This window comes from Vicia villosa, linkage group LG1, assembly GCF_029867415.1.
Source record: "Vicia villosa cultivar HV-30 ecotype Madison, WI linkage group LG1, Vvil1.0, whole genome shotgun sequence".
In the NCBI taxonomy this organism is placed as follows: Eukaryota; Viridiplantae; Streptophyta; class Magnoliopsida; order Fabales; family Fabaceae; genus Vicia; species Vicia villosa.
Window position 1 is genome coordinate 119,998,316 of NC_081180.1, and position 11,545 is coordinate 120,009,860.

Sequence of the window (11,545 nt, forward strand, 5' to 3'; positions counted from 1 at the left end):
CGGCAGGGAGTCACGGTGTAATAAGTCCTATATGGCACTCCGTTAAGTCCTCATGAAAGGCATGCGGTCAAGGGTTCGTAATCAACCCCCGCCTAGTTTCATTGAGTCCGTTTGGTATGCGCACGCTTCGCGTTGCTCGCTTCCGAACTTGCAAAAGATCTTGTTATCGAGTATGTCAGGAAAAGAGTTCATGTAGCCGGACCCCCACCTTTCTTATAGCTCGCGTCGCTCGACGTTGATGCTCGGTGTACGCACGCACCGTTTTCCTTTACGATCCGTGACGGCTTGGTTGCTGAGAGGGGTCCGCCCTCTTGTCTATGGCCCGATCATTTTCACGAGGTCTAATGCTTGGTTGACTTGGGTTGAGCTGCTCCCCTTGGCTATGGCGGGACCGCTTTTCTACCATTCGGTTAGCACCGCTGGTTTTGTTTGCTTCACGAGCGGATGCTCGTTTGTGTGATATTATTTTTTGTTTCCCTTATCCCTCGTAGGTTGTTAGCTTAGCTTAGATTGCTTAGATTTGCACCCTTTGTATGATAACATTAGGTAGCAAGCTTTCCCCCTTTAGCTTAGGTTTTCCTCATGCATCTTTTAAAACACAAACCACACTTTTTGATTTTCTTTTCTTAAGAACTTGTTATTTCCGCTCCATTCCCAAGCATAAGTCTCCAAAGGTCGAGCAGCGGAGTGTGAATGTAACTCGTTCACCTAAAAAACACAAAACAAACAAAAATTAATTAGCCGAGCTACGGTTTCTCTGATTCCTCAAAAAGGATACGTAGGCAGCGGGGTAGGGCCCGTGCGAGCATAACTCTTTCTTTTCCCTACATTCTGCATTCATTTTAGTCCAGATTAGCGTAGTTTGTTTACACACCCATAGTTTTAGACACAGGCGTGGATACCATCGAGTACGATGGGCGTGAGGGGTGCTAATACCTTCCCCTCGCGTAACCGACTCCCTTACCCTTTATCTCTGGTCGTGAGACCGTTGTTTTGTTTGTGGTTTGTTGGCATTCCCTTCCTTTTCAGGATAAATATGTTAGTGGCGACTCTGTTAATTTTCGCGGTAGCGACAGCTGGCGACTCTGCTGGGGACGTCTCGACCTGTTGCTGGTCCGGACTCAGCAAGTCGATCCTAGCGCTTGTGTGTTTATCTTTGGGTGTTTTTACTGCTTTGCATATTTACCTGTTTGCATTGCATTCTATGTGCGCTTTTACTTTTCTGCATCATATTCTGGACTGTCTGGATCTCTGTCTGTTGGGTGGGTGTTTCAAGAGGTAAAAGGCCTAATACCCAGGCTATGTGTGAACCATAGGAACCCTAGGATAGAGTGGGAGCATGGTTTGTCTCGAGGTGTACGTCTCGGGATGGATTATGTGACCACGAGCAGAGTAGTGGTTTCAAACGGAGGTATTATCGTCACCCGCATCCGCGCTGTGATGATGCTTACCTTCGGGCGGACCGTATACTGCGTTTCATGACCTTACCTTGGCCTAGATTTTACCCGTGAGTGGGGCGGGAATCAATGATCATATTAACAGGTACATTGTTGGTGACCGCTGTTCTTGTTCGTGGGTTACCGCTGTTCTTGTTCGTGGGTTACCGCTGTTCTTGTTCGAGTGTACTATTGGTTCCTATTCATGGGGTACTATGGTTCTTGTTCGAGTGGTAATCTATGTTCCATTCCAGTGTGTTATTGACTATGGGCTTTGGTTCCGTGGATTGATATTCCGTGTTCCGTGTGGTATACCATTTGGGGGCCGAACCTTTGGCTTTATACTATGTGTGCTACCGGCAGTCCAGAATGCCTGGTGGGCGGCAACAAGCCCCACCACTTTGCATCATAGCATATTTATTTCCAAAAGAAACGCAAAAAAAAATATATGTATAACAAGCATTTGCATGTCATATTTTCAGGGACATTCAGGAGTTCATTCAAGTTGAAGATGGACACTCCCATTGATACTGTCAAGGAAGCAAAGAGACATACGCACACCTACAGCTTCTTCCGAGAGCCGTTGACCGCATTAGAGGGCTTGAGTTCGTTAATGACCGCTTTCTGCCTGAAGAGTTTCACGGATGATTATGGGAATATCTTGACTTTGTTGGAAACCGTGGTTGATACTCCTGCTTTGCAAACCTTGATGCAATTCTATGATTCTGAAATGAGGTGTTTTACGTTCCAGGATTACCAATTGGCTCCGACATTGGAAGAGTACTCTATCATTCTTAATCTCAAGGTAAAAGACGAAGTGCCATTCATCGACGTTCCAAAAGAAGTGAATTTCAAGTTGATCGCTGCTGCTCTTTATTTGAGCATAAAAGAAGTATCTGATAATTGGAAGTCGAATGGAGGTGTCTCGGGGTTCTCTTTGAAGTTCTTGGTGAGAAAAGCTAAAGAGGAATTTGAGAAAAAGAATTGGAACGCGTACAATGCGTTGCTTGCTGTGGCTATTTACGGGATTGTGATGTTCCCAAATGTTCCCAATTTTGTAGATTCAGCCGCAGTACACATCTTCATGGGAAAGAATCCTATTCCTACATTGTTGGCCGATACTTATTATGCCGTTCATTCCCGATATGAGAAACGTGGTGGTGCCATCACTTGTTGCCTTCAGTTGTTGTTCATCTGGTTCCTCTCTTTGTTGCCCAGCAAAGGACCTTTTGTGAAGACAAGGGATACGCTCAAGTGGACACACAGGATTATGTCACTTACTTCTTATGATATTCAGTGGCAAAAGTATCGAATTAACGTTTCTGAAGTGATTGTTGGGTGTGGTAAGTTCGATAATGTTCCTTTGGTTGGTACTAGAGGTCGCATCAATTACAATCCTGTGGTATCCTTGCGTCAGTTGGGGTATACGTTGAAAGACAAGCCGACGGATCACTTGATAGCGGAGACAGTCTATTTTGAGAAGGGGTCGGATCCAGAAAAGTTGAAGGGGATAATTGTGGCTTGGAAGAAGATCCGTAAGCATAATGGAGCCCATTTAGGGAAGAAGGAATCACTCGCCTTGACACCGTATATTGAATGGATTACAAAACGGGTCGGAAACTTGTTGCTGCCATATGATAGGGTTGCACCACTTCAAAAGCAACCTCCTTTGATTCTATCCGAATTTGTGCCAACAGAACTTTACAAGGATGCTTTGGTTACCAACTACAGGTTGCATGAAAGAGAGCAAGAGACCAATTTGAAGTTCTTTGAAGAGAGAGATGCAAAGATGAGGTTGATGCACCAGCTCAAGCAAGTCGAAGGTGCAAGTTCAAGTCAAGCTAGTACCCGGAGGCGTCCCTATGAGTTGCTGGAGGAAGATTTGCACCACAAGCAGCAAGAGTGTCTACAGTTACAGAGATCAGAGAGTAGTCTCAAGAGGCAGAAGCGGGATTCAGATAAACAGCTAGCAGAAGAGAAAACTAAGACCGCTCGACTTGAAGAAGAACTAAGAAGACTCCGAGCCCAACGGAGAGGAGATGGAGGAGCTCATTCTGTTGCCAGGCGATCCTAGTATCACTATGGTTTGGATTTGTTTGATCCATGATGGTGGATTTGATGTTTATGCTTGTTATTTGTCGCCCATGTCCAGGATTGTTGGATGGGGTCGCGTTTTGATGTTCTGGATTTCTTTTGTATGCCTTATGAGCACATTGTGACACGGTTATGTATTTTATTTGTATGAACTCAAATTCTCAGTTATGTTTGAATGAAATATGCTCAGTTTGCTGAATTATTCTCGTGTGCAGATTGTTATTCAAATATATTCGGTATCAGGGTTTCTACGTCCTATCTGAAAGTGGGATGAACTCTTGGATACCTGAAAATTGACAAACATTTCATGCATATCATTCATATATGATACATGTCATGTATTTGCAGGTTTTGCAGGTCTTATATCTTATGTCTCACTGTTTTGTTATCAGAAGGAGTTTTAAGACGGCTAATCACCCGTATCCGACTAGGAGCAATCAGAGAAGGCAGATGGAACAGATTCAGGAACAAATGGCTGAGATGAGAGCTCAACTGACAGAGCAGATGAATGCGCAGATGGCGCAGTTTATGGAAGCATTGACTAATGAGACCAAGGGGCAGGATGACTTGCGAGTTCTCGTCGAGAACTCCAGAAGGAATGAGAATGGAGGACATCGAGGGCTGTTTGACGATGTGTCTGGCAGGATTGACGATCATCATGATCCGAATGAGTTTGATCACGTGGGAGGGCACTATAATCCTTTCAATCAGCATCACGGGTTTCCACCTCCACCTCCGTCTCGTCTGTTGGGAAGGAGAGATCATCAGAATCGTAGTAATTTGGATTTCAATGTTGAGAACTTTGATCAGGTATCGAGGCATAGTGCTGATGGTGCACATGAGGAAGTTGAAAGGTATCGTCTGATTGAAGAACGTCTCAGAGCTGTTGAAGGCAAAGGGGTGTTAGGCATGGATATCAATGACTTGGGGTTGGTTCCCGGTGTGAGGATCCCACCAAAATTCAAAGTTCCATCTTTTGACAAATACAATGGAGCGACTTGTCCCATGACTCATGTCAAAGCATACTATCGCAAGATGTCAGTTTATTCTGAGGATGAGGGTTTTCTAATGCATTTCTTCCAGGATAGCTTGGCTGGAGCTTCCTTGGAGTGGTATGTTCAACTTGAACGCACCCATATCCATTCTTGGAGAGATCTTGTGGAGGCTTTTATTAAGCACTATCAGTACAATGTTGATATGGCACCCAACAGGATCCAGTTGCAGAGTTTGGTTCAGGGGTCTAAAGAATCTTTCAAAGAGTACGCTCAGAAATGGCGTGAGTTAGCTGCAAGAGTTCAGCCACCGATGACTTAACGTGAGATGATTGACATGTTCACCGGTACTTTGTCTGGACACTATTATTTGGCTTGCAGTGCTTCAGCTAATTTTTCCGAAATGGTGAGATATGGCGAACGTGTTGAGATGGGTCTAAAGATGGCGAAAATTCAGTTGGGAGCTTCTTCTAATTCTGCTGGTGGTAAGAAGCAAACTGAAGGTTATGCCAGAAGGAAAGAAGGAAATGCGGATGCCATATATGGAAGGAGGGGTTCAGGGAGAAGCAATTCACAGGTTAATGCTGTCATGATCCCAGTACCACAAGGACAACGTTCCAGTAATGATCGCTATCCTCCCAAGACTAGGCCTCACAGAAAGATTGATCCGATTCCTATGACTTATGCTCAAGTGTTGCAACATTTGCTCAAGATTGAGAAGATTACTTTGAGAGATGCTCCGAATGCGCCGGACACACAATCTCCGAATTACAATGCAAATGCACGATGTGCTTTCCATTCAGGTGCTGCTGGGCATGATACCGAGAGGTGTATTGTGTTGAGGAACAAAGTCCAGGACTTGTTGGATCAAAAGATTATTCAATTCACTCCTACACCCAATATTGTCAATAATCCGATGCCTGCTCACGGAGGTTCGGGTGTGAATGCCATTGAGAGTGAAGAGATAAATGTTGTATCTGATGTGAGCTGTTTGACTTTTCCTCTTGTATCTGTGAAGCAACATCTGATTAATAGCGGTATCTTCCCGGGCTGTGAAATTGATTGTGAGAATTGCAAAAGTCAACCTGAAGGTTGTGCTGATTTGAAAGGTATGGTACAAAAGCTGATTGATGAGGGTCCTCTTCAGTTCTATCGAAGGTTGAGAGGTGCGAAGAGTAAGGATGGTGAAGTGTCTGTGATCTCAATTCCTTATGATCCAGTTGTTCCAGTGTGTATCCAAGTGCCTATTCAGATACCTGTCAGCATCCCGTATGAGGAACAACCAGCAGCGTTGATGATTACTGTGCCAGGGCCTATTTCATATGAGAGTGAGAAGGCCATCCCTTGGCATTATGGTTCAGATGTATATTACTATGGCACGAAGGAAGAAGGCGAGCCATCTAAAGAGAAGTTTGTGAGGCCTCAGTGGCAAACAATGATAATTTCACCGGTACTGGTAGGATCACTCGCAGTGGTAGGGTGTTCTCTCCTCAGCTTGTTCAAAATAATGCAGATGCTTTGGCTAAGGCCAAAGGAAAACAAGTAGTGACCGATGTCCAGAATTCTCCGATTCAGAGTGGGGCACCTGATAGTGCTGTGTCTTCCAAGGATGTGGAAGAATTGTTAAGAATCATCAAGAAGTCTGATTACAAGGTTGTTGAGCAGTTGGGTCAGACCCAGTCAAAGATTTCCATCTTGCAACTGTTGATGTGTTTAGAAGGTCATAGGGATGCTCTCTTGAGAATCCTGAATGGCGCTTACGTCCCGCATGAAATATCTGTGAATCAGTTAGAGGTGGTAGCCAATAATATTTCCGCTGGGAATGGTTTGGGATTTACGGATCATGATCTTCCTCTGGAAGGGAGAAACCATAACATGGCTTTGCATATCTCGATTGAGTGTAAGGGGACGACTTTGTCCCGTGTTTTGGTTGATACTGGGTCTTCTTTGAATGTACTTCCCAAATCAGCTCTCATGCGAATTGACTATGCGGGTGTGGAGTTAAGGCCTAGTGAATTGGTGGTGCGCGCCTTTGACGGTTCAAGGAGGTCTGTGTTCGGAGAGGTAGATCTGCCAATCCAAGTGGGTCCTCAGATCTTTACTACAACCTTTTATGTGATGGATATTCAGCCCGCTTACTGTTGTTTGTTAGGACGACCGTGGATTCACAAAGCTGGTGCTGTGACATCCAGTCTTCATCAGAAGTTGAAGTATCCAGTTGACGGTAAAGTGGTGACGGTTTGTGGTGAGGAAGATTATATCATGAGTCACTTGTCCTCTTTCCGATATGTAGAGATCGAAGGTGAAATACACGAGACGTTGTTCCAAGCGTTTGAAGCTGTGAATGCTGTGAGAACTCCTCCTTATGAGATAACAAAGCCAGAAACGGTTATGTCTTCTCTGAAAGACGCTCAGGTTGTTGTTGAGACTGGAAAGGTGGAAGGCTGGGGGCAAGTAATTGACGTGCGTCCCTGTGGACCTCCGTTTTTTAATCCCGGGCCATACCTCTGATCTGTAGAGATACGTGAACTGACTCTTTTTTATCGCTTAATGCTTTCGCATTTTTGAAAATTCACAGAGTCGCCACCGACCTTTTATTTTATCCAATTAAGGAAAGGTTTATAAAAGAAACAGAAAAAAGACCTTTAAGAAATTCTGGGTAAGGGGGTAGGTTATACAAAGGGAAGGTGTTAGCACCCTTTGTATCCATGGTTATCCATGGGCTCTTAAGTTTGCTTAGCTCACTTGTTTTTCGATCACTTTTCAATTGCTCTGAAATTGCTCATATGTGGTTTCAAATACTTTTGTAATTTTGAATTTTGTAATGATCCGTGTGTGGATGTATAAAAAATGTTTGTTTATCTTTCGAAAGATGTTTTGAAAAGAACGTTAACTTTGTAATGATCTGTGTTTGGAGGTATACAAAGTATTGTCTTTTTTTGAAAGTTTTATTTTGAAAAACAACAGTGTATGAGAATTTGTTTGTTTTGATTTGAGCAAGCAAACTAGGAGGTCTACCCTGAGTTGTAAGGTCTTTATCCTATTTCCTTTAAAAATATATCCTTTCACCGGATATAAACGCAAGGTTCGATTTTGTACTCAAAATAGTAGAATTTTGACTTTGATTTTGAAAAGAATGTGAAGGGATTACCTTAAGAGGTGCAAGCGTGATTGTGATTGTATTCAGATATTTTATCTTTGAAGTTAGTGATCTAACGGTTCAATTTTATCTTTGACATACACGCAGTTTATATTTGCTGGAAATTAAAATGCGGAAATGTAAAGTGCGGAAAGTAAATCTACGCTATTACATCGATTGTGCAGGAAACTTAAACTAGCCTATTTACATGAATTTGACATCCTATACATTTATCTAGGAATTTAAATTGCAAGAAAAATAAAAGGCATGTTTTTTGGATTTTTTATGATTGATTTTAATTATAATTAATGCATGATTAATTAAATTAAAATGAAGAAAAAAGATGAAAATAGATTTAAACCTAGAAATTAAGTTTAAAATATGTAAAAAATATTTGTCAATTAATTTTAAAACAAAAACTAATTTTTTTGGAATTTTTGAAATTGATTTGAAATTGATTAAGCTAATTAATACATACTTATACAAATAATTATACAAATAACTAAAACTTAAAGAGAAAATTATTCAAAATATGTACAAAATTAGCTTATAGTATATAAACAATATTTAACATAAAGAACAATTTTTTTTATGATTTTTTGATTGGTTAGAATAATTAAAAAGCAAATATATAAATATATACTAATTAATTATGCAAAATATTGAAATTTTGAAGAAAAATAAAATATTTTTATTTCAGAAAATAATATATTATTTTAGAAGTCTAAAAATAGTTTTTGTGTATTTTTTGGATTTTTGAAACTATTTTTAATTAATTTAACAAAGAAATTAAAATAAAAATAGAAAATAAAAGGATACTAATCAGATGTGGTATGCATGTGAGGGAACATGATGTAGCTGCATGATCTGGCGCGTTGGATTAGGAGATGGATGGATCAGATGGTGGAAAGCATGAGGGACCATAGCACGTGGAACACCTGCAAAACACTGAATCCAAGGTCAGTTTAAAAAAATTCACGCGCGCGCCCCCCATCCAATCAGAGGACGCCACGCATCATCTTCAACCTTCAGATGGGCTTTTACACTGTTCATTTGCAGGTGGTGTAAAAACTCCAATCTTTTACACCTGTTAATAATAGCGAATACAAGCAAACATGAGTATAAATTTGGCGCGATGCCATGGTTAAGTTCGTATTGTTCATGCGATTTTACTGGTGCTATTTAGAACTTCTAATTTTGCCTATTTCAGAAAGCCCTAAATTTTAGGTTATGAACCCTAAAATGGTAACTTCGTGTGTAAGCGTCTAAAACTTAATTAAAGTTCCAGAAATGATCTACACACCACACCAAGTCCAAATATATGTCTACATCGTGCTAGATATGCTTGTGTTATGAGATACAAGTCAGTTTTAGTTTGGACAAATCGTGACCTGTGTAGCTCGATTCAGTGATGTTTAAGACTTGCAATTGATTGGAATAGTTTCAGTGAAGCTTAGAGATGATGTTTGAATGCTTAGTTTGTATTGAAATGGACTGAAATTAAAAACTCGAATTTGAATTTTCTTTGAATTTTTTCAAGTGGTTACAAGTGTATTATGAGTAAGGCTTTCTTTCTGAACTTGTCTCCCTCTTGTTACTGAAGTAAGGTAGCCTATATATAAGCATTGAGTGCTTAGAATTGAAGCTAGGAAGCATCTAGTTGCCTTTGTGGAATTCTTGAATTTTTTATATTAAAAAGCTTTGAATTATTGACCAAGTCTTCTTGTCTTCAATGCACTTGCCTTGCTCTTCAATTCTTTGCAGAAAGATGAAGATTCCTTGGGTGAGTCATGCTTGGAAATTAAGCTACCCATTATCCTTCCATTTTCCTTTTTAAATTTAATCTTATATGTGATAAAATTAAATCAAAAATGGATAAAAATGACATGGGCCTTGTCTTGGTCGTGGGAGGCCCATTATATTATGGAAATGATGTTTGAACCATGAAAACTTGGCCCCATTTGGAAAAAATGCATTTTTGAGCAATGTTGGTTTCATGCATTTTCCCAAAATTTAGCCAACTTCAACAAGGTGTAAATCCCTCAATTTTTGTCATATGAAGGAGATCTTTCACTTTTTGGAAACCTCAAAGAGTCCTCTAACCAATGTCTTTGGTCTCATGTCAAAATGATTTTTGATGCTCCTTGTGTGTCCTTTTGAAAAAAGTGTCTTTTTGTTGACTTTGAAAATGATCTGTAATGTCTTTGATCATATTTTTTCAAATGGTGAATGCAATGACCATGGGATCAATGGAATTTGAAAGATAATTGAATTTCCTTCAAAATGAGCTTTGGTTTGAAGTTTTTGGATGAAGGATGAGAGAGTTATGATCAGTCAAAGTTGAGTTGACTTTTCAGGCAAAAACCCTAATTTTGAATCTTAGGGTTTTGTTGATTTTTGATCTTTCCTTGATGAATTATGATCATCCAATGATCAAATGATGAATCCTTTGACAAAATATGGACTTTGACAAAAAATTTCATTTTTGACTGTCTGTTGACTTTTTGGTCAAACGGGTCGTCTGTTGACTGTTTGAGCTGCTGACGGTGCGTCTGAGTGAATTGAAGTTTGAAAATTTGTATGATGGTACTTTGAGATATATGGATGTGTATGAAATCCATTTGAGCTCTCAAAAACTTGTTTCTCCTGTAAAAACAAGAAAACCCTAGTCAGGGACTGTTTATGTAGGAGATAGTTAAGCGTACCTGATTTTTGTGCAGTGTTGAGTCTCTGCTAATCGCGTGATATTCAGAAGACTTCTAGAACAAAAATCTTGGAGTTTTGAATTGTGAAAGATTGATTTGATTGATGGTACAAAACACTGAGAATTGTACTGCCAGCAGTTTGGCTGTCAACTGACTGTTCAGGTATTGATGTAGCAGTTAGAGTGAAAAATCAACAGTCAAAGTTAATTTTCTTTTTTTTTTGTTGTTTTTGCTTTTGTTTTATGTGAAAAATGAAAGTTTATTTACATGACTTGTTAAAAAACACAGACATAATAAATAACTAATATTTACTGTATGCGAGCAAAATTACCGATAATAACCCTGAAAATCATTTAATGCACAGAAAAATGAATATTTGACTGGCAGAAAACACATAAAATATTATCTGAGTAATTAAGCGATATTATGACAAGTAGTACAATATTTAATACTGACAGTACAAATATTACATACTATATTGAACAGTACGACGAATAAACGGTACATTTAAGAAATAAGAAATACGGCAAATTTTAAGAATGACGATTGATAACCCATGCTACAAATAGTAACATGTAGATGATTGGGAGCATAAGCATCCCAGGTCCACAGTGTTCCGGGCTATGCAGACAGAAGAAAGACATGATCACCGTAGCAATGGTGATGACCATAAGAAAACACGTTTCCCACCGCTTTGCCATTTTGTCGGGGAAGAAGAAAGGATGGATTATGAAGTAGAAATTTGAGAGATGAATTAGAATTTGATGTGAGATTTTATGGAAGAAAATCAGAGGTATTTATAGAATGGAAAGAAGGATAGAGACGTTGGGGAATTGGGGAATGATGTGATTCCGTACAAAAGGAAAATTTGAGTGGAAGTAAGATTTGAAAGAAAGTGGAGATAGTGTTGGGAAAAAGAGAGAGATTTGATTTTTGAAAAAGAGATTTGAAAAGATTTTTTTGAAAATAATGGAATATAGTACAAAAATTAGTGGGAAACAAAAGATAATAATAATCTACTTGTTACCAGTACAGTCTGAGTTTCCTGATTCTGCGCCTGCAAAAAGATTTAACTCTGTAACAATTGTGTCAGTACTATTTATCTGTAAATAAATAAATAGCATGTGTGAAGTAATAAACAGTATTTGGCGTTTGCGTAAGAATAAATTCAACTGCAAG

The 11,545-nt window shown here is 39.7% G+C and overlaps 2 protein-coding genes across 2 annotated transcripts; both read left to right on the forward strand.

Annotated features, from left to right (window-relative positions):
- The first annotated feature begins 1,947 nt into the window (after positions 1–1,947).
- Positions 1,948–3,510, forward strand: LOC131652810 (uncharacterized). Its single transcript, XM_058922788.1, has one exon. The coding sequence runs from the start codon at positions 1,948–1,950 to the stop codon at positions 3,508–3,510; it is 1,563 nt and encodes a 520-aa protein (XP_058778771.1).
- A 548-nt stretch (positions 3,511–4,058) lies between these two features.
- LOC131652815 (uncharacterized) lies at positions 4,059–6,828 on the forward strand. The gene is made up of 7 exons (XM_058922799.1): positions 4,059–4,211; positions 4,341–4,459; positions 4,904–5,352; positions 5,455–5,932; positions 5,983–6,422; positions 6,492–6,570; positions 6,816–6,828. The coding sequence occupies exons 1-7, from the start codon at positions 4,059–4,061 to the stop codon at positions 6,826–6,828; spliced, it is 1,731 nt and encodes a 576-aa protein (XP_058778782.1).
- Positions 6,829–11,545: the final 4,717 nt, after the last annotated feature.